General features: G+C 41.1%; 1 protein-coding gene across 1 annotated transcript; it reads right to left on the reverse strand.

Moving 5' to 3' along the window:
• Positions 1-1855: 1855 nt before the first annotated feature.
• On the reverse strand, positions 1856-11422 carry alg14 (ALG14 UDP-N-acetylglucosaminyltransferase subunit). The gene is made up of 4 exons (XM_068582167.1): positions 11254-11422; positions 9905-10053; positions 7935-8057; positions 1856-2112 (listed from the first exon to the last, which is right to left on the reverse strand). The coding sequence occupies exons 1-4, from the start codon at positions 11396-11398 to the stop codon at positions 1882-1884; spliced, it is 648 nt and encodes a 215-aa protein (XP_068438268.1). The 5' UTR covers positions 11399-11422; the 3' UTR covers positions 1856-1881.
• Between the last annotated feature and the right edge of the window lie 2124 nt (positions 11423-13546).

Genomic DNA, 13546 nt, shown 5'->3' on the forward strand with positions numbered 1-13546 from the left:
TAATTTTATAAATTACTTACTTGTATCGCAACCTCAAGTAGAGTAGCTTGAGGTTTCCCCCTGGGGACCAATAAAGCCTTATTGAGATACAAAATAATGGCATAATTTATTGATTGGTATTGGGAAACCGTAAAGTAAATTATCACTAAAGCTGTCAGGTAAGTATGTTAGACAAAACTTAATTTTTTTCTGATTATTTGCCTCTGAGATGTAATTAAATATTGAAATACAGATGGTCGACTCTTCTGTTCTTGCCCACTAAGCCTCCCAAAAAGCAGTGACGTGGGCTGATAATGTGAGCGCTAGCTCTAGCTGAGTTAACTTCAGCTCTGCTAAGTGTGACAATATCTGAAAGGGATAGTTCAGATTGTATGAAGTGAGTTGGTATGAGGTATTCATCCATCAGTGTATTACTTACAATAGATGGCTTATGACACAGGAGCCAAACAATGTACTGCTGTGAGCGCATGCAGAGAGCAGCCAGCTGGAAACAGGCCGTCAGAAAGCCTTTTCCACTGAGGACTGAAGCCCTTATAACTCTCCCCTCAAAGCTAGCTTTGACTTTTGACCTCACACCAGAACACGGAGTCACTGGTCTACCGCCGCTTGTATCTCTTATTTAGTTTGCATTCCTGTGACCTTTGGATCTGATGTAGCGTGGCGACCTCAGCAGTCCGTTGCTTTGCTTCTCCATCCAGTACTCTTCTGTTTCTCGAACTAGGAGCCTGCTGGACGCCATTGTAGTAAGTGGAGGTAATACACTGACAATGTCTTCTCCCATCACTGGAAGAAGAGATGCATGGTTCCATTCATGCAGTCACTGAAAACCTCTGCTTGTGTTAGGTCCTGGGTGCTCAAACATGTGGCACTGTTGTCATAAACTTCGCCTCATTAAGCCATCTCTAGCACCTGTGCCCTGTTTCAGAAAGCAGGCTGAACTAAGGCTGATGGGCACAGAACACAGGGGTCCACTGAAGATGAAACTTTTGTTCATAAATACGTTGATGCATATGGTCGCCGATGAGCAGAAAAATTGTACGTCCAAAACAAAGGTTACGCATTACATCGCAACTATAAGCACAGGTGGAGTCCCACTGGACTCTATCGCTAATGTTTTCCTCCATTCACAAGCATTCGTTGGCCCACTGAAAATGTGCATAAGCGTAGCTGGGAAATCCATGTGGGCATCCTCGAATACCCGCAGACCCCCAGTATCTATGGCAGTAAACCCCACTGCTACTATCCTAAACCCTCTTCAGCTCGTGTGGTCGCAACAGGACCCCCTTAGTCGAGGGCTCCACATGTGGAACAAGAGCTACAATAACAAGGGTTCGTCCTAAATCTATCCTAGTTTGTCCTTTACTCTATTGGTACAGTGGGTGTAGCCCAATCAATGCATGTCCTACCGTGACATAACCTCGATGATCCCGACCAGCAAGAGGGTAGTGGCCACACCCCCAGCTTTAGCCTTAACTGGGTGCAGCTCTTGACTGTAAGAGTCAAAAAGACAAACAGTAAAGATTCTGGAAGCCATAGCGTAGCCACACGTTTTGGTTTGTGTGCTCCAAGAACGTTGGCTTGGTTAATGTGAAACTCCTTCCTTAGCAAATAGATGTGTAGGGCATACAAGACAGAACGGCAAGCGGTTATATTAGGTGACAGCTCTATGGTTCATCTGCATCTGTCACAAACATGTACACTTTTCCTCTTACTCTTGTTCAACCAGCCGCAGAAAGACGTGTCAGCGCACAGTGAAACTCAAGTTCCTGCAGTGTTGAATGATAACAACGTATTAGCACAACCCAAAAATAAAACAGCATTTATTCATGATCATTACAAAATATTTCATCCTACATTTGTTTTTGCATGTAATTAATGTTTTCACACTATTCTTCCAAGGAAAATGGATTTGGGGTATTTGTCTCTCAGAGTGGACCACTGCACAAAGAAATAGTCTGATATGGGGTACAGGATCTTCCCCGTAAGGGACAGCGTTTCCACTCGGCAAATGCTTTCAACATAAACTATTAAGACTTTCTTCATTCCCAGAATTCCAAGCAGGAGTCCTGCCACACAGAGGGGAACACAGGTCCCTGGGCCGTTACAGAGCACCTGAAACAACACACACAGAAAAGAGAGGGATGAGCACATTTCCAGGAAGTGACGAACTGGTTAAAGGAACAATACTAATTGGAAATCATCATCAGTTTAGTCCCTGTGTGTCCAGTACAGTGAAAGATTGCAGACCGATCTAGATATATGAGGAGTGGTCAGAAGAGGAAGGTGCTTTGTAAATGCCTACGTCCATTCTCCATTTATCTGGTCAGTTGTGTGTTGGCTGTCTGAGCCACTGTAGAAAAGCCACATTCTGTATACTGCCATCTGTCCTCTCCAAAGAATAGTCCATAGACAGAAATATCTGTTTAGAGGCAGCAATTTACGTATTTGTGAGAACGAGATATAGTTCTTGGCCTCAATTATTTTAGAGTTCATTTTGGATCATTTGTGCGCAGGAGATAAGTGTATATGCATATATGCAGCGCACGCCACTGCTCTCATTGAGTTGCACGCTGTCAATCCCAAATGACACGTGGCAGATTTGTTTGTTACATTTTGTGCAGCAATCAGACTGCTGTAAGGTAATAAAACGTCCTGTATTCATGTGTTCATCAAATTTGGTTTTGATTCATTATTCTTTCATCCGTGCGTAAGCATGGCTGGCTCCACATTGTTCATTATAATATCCTGCAGGTAGATGTGTGGCTGCGATGAACGACATGATTCAAGGGTCCAAGGGTCCTTTATTGTCATTATGCAACACAAGGATGCACGACCAAATGCAGCTCCAGCCTATCTGTTACACAAGTAAAAAAAAGTGCCAAACAACAGTAAAACAGTAGTGCCTTCATGAAGTTTGTTTTTTGAATTTGAATCATAAAGGATGTAAACAGCAGAAACATCATCAGGGAAACATTGCCCATCAACGTTAACTGTGTTTGAGCACCAAACAGAGTATCCCTTCTCTCTACCTATCCTGCAGGCCACTCATAAAGTATAGCTTGATCCACAATGGACTTTGTAAAGATAGACATAAAGCGGTGGAATAGCAGTTAGCTTAGCTTCTGCCTCGCTCCCCCCCGCCCCCCTCCCACTCTTGCCTCAGTGACGTCTGGTCCAGTGGGTCTGGCTGGATGGTCGGCCGTAAACAGTTATCATTTTAATGTCCGCTCCGCACGAGTAAATCCAATCCACACGCTTCCTTCTTCGATGTTGATAAGTGTATTCTGACAAATGCCATTAGTGCTCCAATAATACAGACAAAATGACAATAAATTAAGACAAAAATGTAGCTTTGTAATTGACAAGGGCAGGAGGGGGAATGTACTATCCCTCAACACCCAGATTGAAGAACTGTAGTAAAGAGTCTCAGGATTTCGAGGAAAGAGAATGTGTGTGATTCAGTGGCAGCAGTGAAGGCAGCTCAGTAAGACTCAGAGACAGCGGGGGAGGGGCTGGCTGAGTAAGCGGCCTCGGGGCTGAAGGAAGCGTAGGGAGTTGAGGGAGTTTGGGTATACAGGAAACCAGACAGAGCTGCTCTGGAGTCTGGAGAAGTCATCATGCAACTCCGTAGAATGGCCACGGCAGCACTAACAGCCTCTGCACACTGCTCCGGAAAGTGCAGAGAGCTGTCCTTCACACAGCAGAGCATCAATAGACACACTTTACACCCACAAAAGGATGGCTTATGTGACAGCAGATGCAATCATGACAATTTCACATTTCACTGGAAAAATGAAGTGGTCAGTTTCCTTTTTTTTTTGCTGTGCAGTAAATAAAACAAAACACATGCAGGCAGGCAGAGTCTGCCATAAACATTAGCAGATTCCTGAACTTAACTCCCTCTGGCTGCAGTGAATAGTACTCTGCTAGAGGAGTTCCAGACTTTGCAATGCAAAGACACAAAAACTTGTACTTGTGGCACAGCTATTAAAATCACTAACTCATCTTTCCATCCAGTATGCTGAACCATTAGCACGTTATTCTGTTTTTCACTAAGTTTGAAATTCTAAAACACACTTTCACTTTCTAGGTGTGGGGGGGGGGGGGGGGGGATCTCACTCATATCTCTGTCGGAGGCCACAAAGGTAGTCAAAAAGCTCGTTGGTGGCAAGGCACCGGGGTGATTGAGATCTGCCCTGAGATGCTGAAGCGCTGGAAATTGTTGGCCCAGTTTGAAGCTGCTGGGATGAGAGTTAGCACCTCCAAATCTGAGGTCATGATGCTTTGCCGGAAACCGGTGGATTTCTCCCTCCAGGTCGGGTAAGAGTGCAAGTGAAGGAGTTCAAGTATCTCGGGGTCTTGTTCACGAGTGAGGATACAATGGCGCAGGAGATCGACAGGCGGATCGGTGCGGCTGCAGCAGTAAAACAGACGCTGCACTGGACCGTCTTGGCTCAGCCTTAGAGACAGGGTATGGAGATGAGTTTCCTCTGTAGGGCTCAGCCTTAGAGATAGGGTATGGAGATGAGTTTCCTCTGTAGGGCTCAGCCTTAGAGATAGGGTATGGAGAGGAGTTTCCTCTGTAGGGTTCAGCCTTAGAGACAGGGTAGGGAGATGAGATTCCTTCGTAGGGGGGCCGGGCTCAGCCTTAGAGATAGGGTAAGGAGCTCAGACATTATAAGGGGTCTTGTAGTTGAGCTGCTACTCCATTATGTCAAAGGAGTCAGCTGAGGTGGTTCAGGCATCTTTTCAGGATGCCTCCTGGACGCCTCCCACTGGAGGTTTTCTGGGCATGCCCGACTGGTAGGATGCCCCGGGGAAGACCCAGGACTCGCAGGAGGGATTACAATCTCTCAGGTGGCCTGGGAACGCCTCAGGATTCCCCAGAATGAGATGGAAAATGTTGCGGGTGAGAAGGAAGTCTGGGTCAGCCTGCTGGACATCAGTGTGAAAAGAGCTATTGATTTGACATTTGTATTTAAGTTTGGAAAGCAAAACTGCCATTTCAGAAGAGTTGATATAGTTTTGAATTAAGTGTTTTTTGTATTTAATATTTTGATAAAGAGGGCCCTCAATTCAAAAATTCTGTATTTGCAATTGCAAAAAACAAAAATTTCCATCTCCATGGATGTCTAGTGACAGGAATTACATACACTTACATAATCTTGTTAGTGTAAGCCTTCTGCAAAAAAACAAGGTGTTCTACACCCTAAAAATAGTTTTACCTACGTTTTTATTTACTCATGTCATGTGTCAGACATCATATTTCATCTAAAAATGCATCTCTTTCTTGCTTTACGTTTACAGTTTATGGTTCATGATTGCTTTCATCTACAGACCCTTCTGCCTGGTTGAATCAGAGTCCGTACCATGATCGTGAGGGCGGCTCAAGGTTTACTGGCCCTCAGCTGTGCTGCAATTATAAGCCTGGCTGGAACATTCCTGGCATGACTGTCTGAAAGTCCCCGGCTTTGTTTCAAACCTGCCGCCAATAACCAAAAGGTTCTGCAGGACAAACGCTCACAGGTCTGGAATCTGCTCGCACGATTCTCATCTGCTCGACATACAGTTCACATAGACCAGAGAGAAACTGCTTTATCTGCACTTCATCAAATGTGATAAACTGACAGATGTTCATCATTGACTAAAGTACAGTAAGCATGTAGTCCACCACAGAGTTCTTGCTGTCATTTTCCGTTTCCCAGAATGTTTAGGTTCTACACAAACTGTGCTCGGATGTGACATGTCGTACTTCCATTCAATTGAGAAGTGAATTTTAAGATAACTTTTTAAATGTTACAAAATAAATAAATACAAAGATTTAGGCACATCTTGATCAACTTGTTCTGGAGCGAATAAACTCTGCTGCTCAGTTTGGTTAGAACTCGGCGGTATAGGCTGCGCTTCAGACGTAGAACAAGAAGAAAAGGAAGAAGAAGAAGAAGAAGAAGAAGAAGAAGAAGAAGAAGAAGTCTCAAATGAAAACAAGTCACCGTGGCCATCTAACCATCGAGGATCACAGAAACCAGAAGGTATAGACCCTCTAGTTTGTCTATCGACAATGGGACATAAGATATAGGTATAACTAGAGTATTCGTGGAAAAGCAATACATTTTTGCATTGCACAAAAGAAGCAGAACGTAATTGGAACCAGGGTGAAAGAATGATCTTAAGATAAATGATGACATTCTTAGCATTCTTAGCTATTCCTACCTTTTGTGTTTGTTAGATCATTACCACACCAGACCCACGTCAGAATCTCAGCTGTTTCTTTAGAGAACATGGCATTACAGCTGGCCCTACAGAGCTGGAGGTCCAGGGGACAGGGAGCTCGTAGGAGGAGAGGCAGACACATTATTGTGCCTCTCCTTCTATTTGGGGATAGATCACTAACCTCACAGGGCCAAGCGTTAGCTTACACATTCAGTTGCCACAAAAGTACTGGCGTTAAGTCAAATATTTACTAGCGGTCAAATAAGCCTGGAGGGAATGACGTGAACTGTCGGGAGTGACTTCCACGAGAGGCGGCTTAGTGACTCTCCAAACACTCAAACCTCACAAACAATCATTAAATAGGATGTTGGACAAAGGAGATAGGACGAGGAGCGACATCCTTCTGATGTGTGCTCTTGGTTCAGCGTGTCATCTCTTCTTCAGAGATCCAGTTGTTGATCGATGGCTAGTATGCACAGCTGCCCAACACAAACACGTCCCTGTAAATGTGTTATTTTCTGCCTTCATTGTATCTAACAGCTGATGTAAGTTTCACTTACACTCATTGTCTCCGAGGCTCCATTTAAACAAATACCGTGATACAGTCTGACCTTTTACTATGGAGTGTATCAGTTCATCTCTGGAACGATGGAAGGTGACAGGAAGTGGGTCAGTTTTAGCTGCATTGATCGGAGGTCATTTCCATGAGCCGTAAAATGGATTTTATGAATGGTTTGCCTGTTTTCCTTCCAGGAAGGTTCACTAAAACTTCTTAATTTAAAGCTACTATAACACACTTTCATTTTGTGTCCTGTGGACAAAAGTGGGAGTGTTACTGAGCGCTAGAGTCCCTTGAGAAAACCTCTCGTTTGACTGCAGCAGGGTCTTCAGTAGATATTGGCAAGCTGTTTTAACAATTTAAAGCTAGACTGAATATGTACTGCAGATATATGTAATTCAAATTTTTCCATGCTGGTAAGTGGGTCAGATATCTACTTAACCTAAAGTCCATTGTTGTATTGTCCCTATACAAATTGTTTTATTTATTAGGTTATTAATTAACAACAAAGATTGAATGAATTGTCAAGTTTAAACTGTATGAATCTAGAGTTTTGCCCACATCCTCCTCTCACTAAAGCAGTTCAGAAGTGTACTTCTACGATTCACAAGAGACATCAAATCAAAATAATGGTCACAATCTGTGCAATAGAGGCTGAGATATTCTGACTGTCAGTAGCTTGCATCAAGCTTAAAACAATGAGTCTTGCATTACCCATAATGCAACCAATATGACTTCATATACACTACTATGTAGTGTATATGAAGTGCAAATGCAAAGTATGTATGTGTAGTGACTACACATACAAACTTTGCATTTTTGCACTTCTCTATTGTTTAAGTTAAAATGCAATTTCCTAAATGAATACTCTCTACACACTGTACATATCTTTCATCCAAGCTACTTATTTTTTCTATTTATCTTTCATTCATGTTGTTTTTAATACTTTATTTTGTGTCTGTAAGCTGCTACTCCGACAACAAATTTACCCTTGGGGATTAATAAAGTATATACGTATTCATTCATCATGTATTAACATCTATAAGTATAAGTACTGTGTGTGTGTGTGTGTGTGTGTGTGTGTGTGTGTGTGTGTGTGTGTGTGTGTGTGTGTGTGTGTATATACAGGCATTGCTACTGACTGGTCTCTGGGTCCACTCACCATGTCAGGTCTGAGTCTGAAGACCAGCGGAAGAGAATACCGCAGCGCGTCCAGAGTGCTGAGGACAGAGGAATTCCAGGACTGATGCACCTCCCGGCTCCGTGGGATCCGACAGATGGTGAACTGGGGAACAAGGGCACATCGCTCAGAGGAGCTCAGAGATGTCACCGCTGTGCTGCATTGGATTTAAACTAGATTTAAACTCAGATATCTCATGAACAGGTCTTAAACGGTCTACACTTTTAACTAAACTATAACAATAAAAGGTTCACTTCACCCAAATTGCAAGAAATATATTCCTATCTACATTTAGTGGAGATTTTACCAGCACCAGCTCAATATGATGCATATGGAAGAAGTTTCACGATAAACATTTGAAACATAAGAAGTGAAAGTGTCTTTCGGTATAATCCACAGTCTGAATTTCAGCAGCATTAGAAAGTGACTCCTGGGCCAAAGGTTTATCTAAGTAACGGAGTCATTATCAACAGCACAAAATAAATTGCACACAACAAATTTAGAGCTGCTAATCCAGTAAAATCTATTTTAAATGTACAGTACTTCATATTCCTTCTCATCACAGTAATTGCTCACTGATATTCAAAGAGATGGAAAGTAGGAATTAGTTTGGTGTGTTGTGATGATGTCATAAGTAGCAGAGAAGCGCAGATGAAAAGTCATGCCACCTGCTGGTGAATGTTGGCACTGCAGCACATACAGTGATAGTTGTGGACCTGAGGTCAGGTTTTAACTGCGCTGGGACATTAACTGTTCTATAACAACAATATTCAAACATGTTCACATATGAATTCGAAAAAATTCTGCAAAAGTTCACTTTATTTTGATTACTTAGCTATCTATAACCATAAATATACATATAGGACTAAAATCTGTTATTATTTCTAACACTATCGAAAGAGCATCTACTGCAACAGTCAAATGGTACTTATGCATTGAGGCAATAATGTCAAAGTGGAACTTCCCCCACAGGTCTGAGCCTAACTCCTCCCACTGAAAATTCTGATTTTAATTTTGTACATTTAATTGAAGTGAACTTTTGAATAGAAGACTTTATCACTTGTAATACAGCAGTTTTACATTGTCGTATTAGTACTGTAGAAGCTATTTATTTGATGTTAGTGTTTAGTTATTTAAATTCACAAGTAGTATTGTTTAATTATTCTAGATGTTTGCTTTTAGTTTAGTTTAATTCTTTGTTGTTGTTTAGATATAATTAGTCTTTTGGTTGTTCAGTTGTTTATTAATTGCTGATGCTGTGGACACCTGGAGTTATATGTAGGAGTAGGCAGGTACAGGACCAGCATGCACCTGGGTAGGCCTATGGGTTTTTAACAGAGCAGGAAAGGCAGCATGAGGAGGTCTTTGTTCTTTTGTTTGTTTGCTTGTTTTGTTTCCCAAAATAAATCATGAGAAAAATAAATAATGAGAAAAATGGAATCCTGTATGATAATGCTTTCTTTTTCAAACCACAAATCTATGGTGCGTCAGTGGCCCTTTGATTTATCTTTATTTTATTTAATGTACAAATGGCCACTACAAGTACTTTTACTGAAACAAATCATTTGAGATACTTAAATACCCCCAATAATGAGAGCTGGCCTGTGATTCTGTACCTCACCTGTCTGTGAGTCTGTGCTGAGATCAAATGGTGTATGGCGATCACCGAACAACTCAAAACATGAGGGGTGGGTCCGGCATCATGTTAGACCTAAACGTTAATGTCAAAAATGACACGTCTGAAAACTATTCTAATGAATGTTTCACTGTAACTAACACTTTATTCTTCTCAAAAAAAGGGCCGGCTGCGATTTTTGGGTACATTTCTGCCTAGTAACACTTGTTTGATGGAAGGACATGTCAAAGCTGAACATGCATGGTGCGGACAATTCAGCATCACCATGATCCCTCTTAATCCAAAGCTATACGTACATATGTGGAGAGCTGTGTACCTGTGACTCGGAGTCTGAGTGTTTAGAGTTTTCGAAGGTGCAGATTTTCTCCTCACTCATCCCGTCAGTGTCAGCGATAACATAGTGTCGAGGTGAGTAGGCTGCAGACAGGCACTCCATCAGCCGCAGGATCTCTGTGGTGTGACCACCTGCAAAACACACCAGACTCACTGTCAGTTAACTGTCACTTGCCCAGGAAAAGGATGAGCAGCAGCTCCATCCAAAGAGCTTTCTACACTGAGACTAGATGGAAGATATTGGAGCAAATGTAGGGGGAGATGTGTATCACTTAGTACTTTGACTTTAGTGAGTCTAACAACCAGTCCCTCATCATGTGTCTTCTGCTGATAGCTACTGTACTAAGTTACAGCACAATCTTAACAATGGATGCCAAAAAGGCTCAACTTTGGAATTGGTTAGTAACCCTAAGTTTATGTCTACAGAGTCAGACGTGAAAATCAACTTTTACTTGAACCTATCTTCTATGCTTGTGGTAACTGATGAAAACTGATACAACACAAATTCTGTTTCATACAGTTGATTTCAGTTATTTATGTTTTTCAAGTTCATCATTTATCTATCATATATAGACGTATTAACTAATTATCATGTTCATGTAATGACTAGTACACGCTCTTACCGTAATAACTAGTACACAATCTTGTTGTAATAACTAGTACACGTTATTTCTGTAATGACTATCTTACCGTAATGACTAATACACGGTCTTACCGTAATGACGAGTACACGCTCTGGTTTACCATAATAACTAGTACACATTCTACCGTAATGACTAGTACACACTCTTACCCTAATAACTAGTACACACTCTACCGTAATAACTAGTACACACTCTACCGTAATGACTAGTACACGTTCTAGTTTACCGTAATAACTAGTACACATTCTACTATAATGTCTAGTCCACGCTTTTACGTAATAACTAGTACACGCTCCTCCGTAATGACTAGTACACGTTCTAGTTTACCGTAATAACTAGTACACACTCTACCGTAATGTAGAGTCCACGCTTTTACCGTAATAAGTAGAACACGCTCTACCGTATTGACTAGTACAAGCTCTTATCGTAATGACTAGTGGACGCTCTTACCGTAATGACTAGTGGACGCTCAACCAGGTACACGCTCGACTGTATTGACTAGTATGTGCGCGTACCAAAAAAACAATGTGCGGGCTGGCTTGACTGCAGTAAAATACTCGGCTGTTAAACTCACTTATTGTTCAATTTTAGGATTGATTGAGATTACTGTCTGTAAAAATATAAAAAGCTGGAGAAGCTTTTGTTTGGAAAAGCTTCAGGTAAGCTTCCGTCATTAACGTATCGGTACCTGATCCTGCGACGACCAGAACAGCGACCGGACCTCCGGTTCCAGGTTTATAGCTCGAGCCAGTCTTCACAACATAATATAATCGGATAATGAATGACAAACATAAAAGTAAAAGAGCCAACACAGCTCCTACCAGGAACGCCATGACAGCTACGGTGGCTCTGGAGGACCAAAGGGGTTATGTAAAACCCCGAGTGCGCGATTTCAGGCAGAACTTCCTCAAGGGGTAAACAGAGTTGTTGTAATGTAGACGATCTTGTTTGTTTCTTTCGCTGCTTGATCACCAGCGAAAATATTTGATAGTTGCTGCATCACGGACACAAAGACAGAAATAGGTACAGAAAAAAACCTTCCCTGAAAAACCCTTTTACAAGGAGAAAAATAGAAGAAACCTTGTGGGAGCAACAGAGGAAGATTCCTCTATCAGGATGGACAAAAGTACAATAGATGTCATATATACAGAATTTAAGATTCAACATGTTTTTACTGGCCTATGCATTGTTCTATCCAATGAAAAGCTTATTTTGCTCGGTCCTCGTAACACAGAATTACACAAAAAAAAAAAAAAAAAAATAAGGCACAAAATATAAAAGATATAACAGTACTGCACAAGAATATACTCAATGTATTGCTGTAATAAATATGATACAATATAATAATAGTATTGCTATGATAAATATGATAATAGTATTGCTCATTGTATCTTACACTATGCATTGCCACAACATTGCAATTTGTCGGAAATGAACTACATTACAGAGTTACAAGACATTTGATGAATATGACAGAATTTATTTGTATAATACCATAAAACGAATCATTTCTGTGGACCAATGCAAACCTGAGTCAGCCCTAACTATAAACATGCATGCTACCACCCCATATGGCACAGAACAGTGCACTGGCTACTGACTGGTCCAGGACTTCAGGAGTCTTCAGGGATCGGAGTCCCTCCACTGGGATTAACCATCATGACAAGCCCCTTTTTCTTCTTCTCTTCTTTCAGATGTATACCAGAGGTTCTCAGGCTTTACCATTTGAGGCTTGTTCAAGGTCTATTGTTCACAGGCTGTGTATAAGATAATACCCTATATATTCTCCCATTTGTTCAGCAATTGTTGCTCGACAATACAGCTCAATTTTGATAGAAAATAAACTTGTATGGTAAAAATACATATTCTATGTTTATGGTCATGTTGAGCTTATTTAGGGCCACGCAAGTCAAACACGTTTTCTGTTTTTGTTGTGTATCCTATATGCTATACATTCAGAAGGATTCAAACACTGAATGCTGTTTGCTGTCTGCTGTACTGAATTAGAGAAAACAGGTCATGGCACTGAGGAGAATGTAAAGAGGGTTATAAAGCTGAGTCCGAGTCATGGTACCCACAATCACCTGCAGCTTCAGCCGGTCCCGGATCTTCTCTACATCGCACAAAACCAGATGAGGATTACCAAAGGGAGTTCAGGTTCATGTGGGATTTGTTAGAAATTACCTCATGTCAATGAGTGCATCACCAGGGCCGGTGTGAGAACAACTGCCTTTTTATTGTAATTTTATGTTGCATTCTTTAACATAAATTAATATTGGTTTGGCCATTGTTTCTGATCAACCACCATGTCTCTCATTGTAAACAGAAGCAAACAGACAATGTTTATCTTCAACTCTGTTTATTTTAGATATGACATACTATATGTGGAAAATTACTCTGAAATGAAATGTTTCAAAAAAATGAAGTGCATCATCTCTCTCTCTCTCTCTCTCTCTCTCTCTCTCTCTCTCTGACCCAAAGGATGAACACTGCTGCTGACTTTGGTCAACGTTTCCTCATGTGAGATCTTACTAAAAGCAGCTGTACCTGTCATACAGTTGCAGTGTGGAGAATTATTACAATAATTAAAAAATAGCACACAATGACTTAACCTTGTTCTGCTTTTATTTGTTAGCGGTGTGAATTGTCCAAACTGTTTACATATTTGCTGGTAACACACTTTTTGATATAGATTCCATGAATTGCTAGAAATATGTGATTCAAGATCTTCATCTTTTTGTTCATGCCTCACAAAGATTTGTAATACTTTGTAACAGCATCATGACATAACAACCATTGTCAACATGCAGAAATGCTTATTTTGTATTTCTTAGCCTATACTTAGCTCATTGTATGATTTACATTTTCCTTTTTTATACGTATCATTTCGGGGGGTTTTGGTTCCTTCATCTTCATCTTATGATATGAGTCAAATGTAGGTTAGTAACATGTATATTACGCTATTGTATCTTATATGTTAC

This window comes from Clinocottus analis, unplaced genomic scaffold, assembly GCF_023055335.1.
Source record: "Clinocottus analis isolate CAN_PGR_092001 unplaced genomic scaffold, fCliAna1.0.p SCAF_18, whole genome shotgun sequence".
In the NCBI taxonomy this organism is placed as follows: Eukaryota; Metazoa; Chordata; class Actinopteri; order Perciformes; family Cottidae; genus Clinocottus; species Clinocottus analis.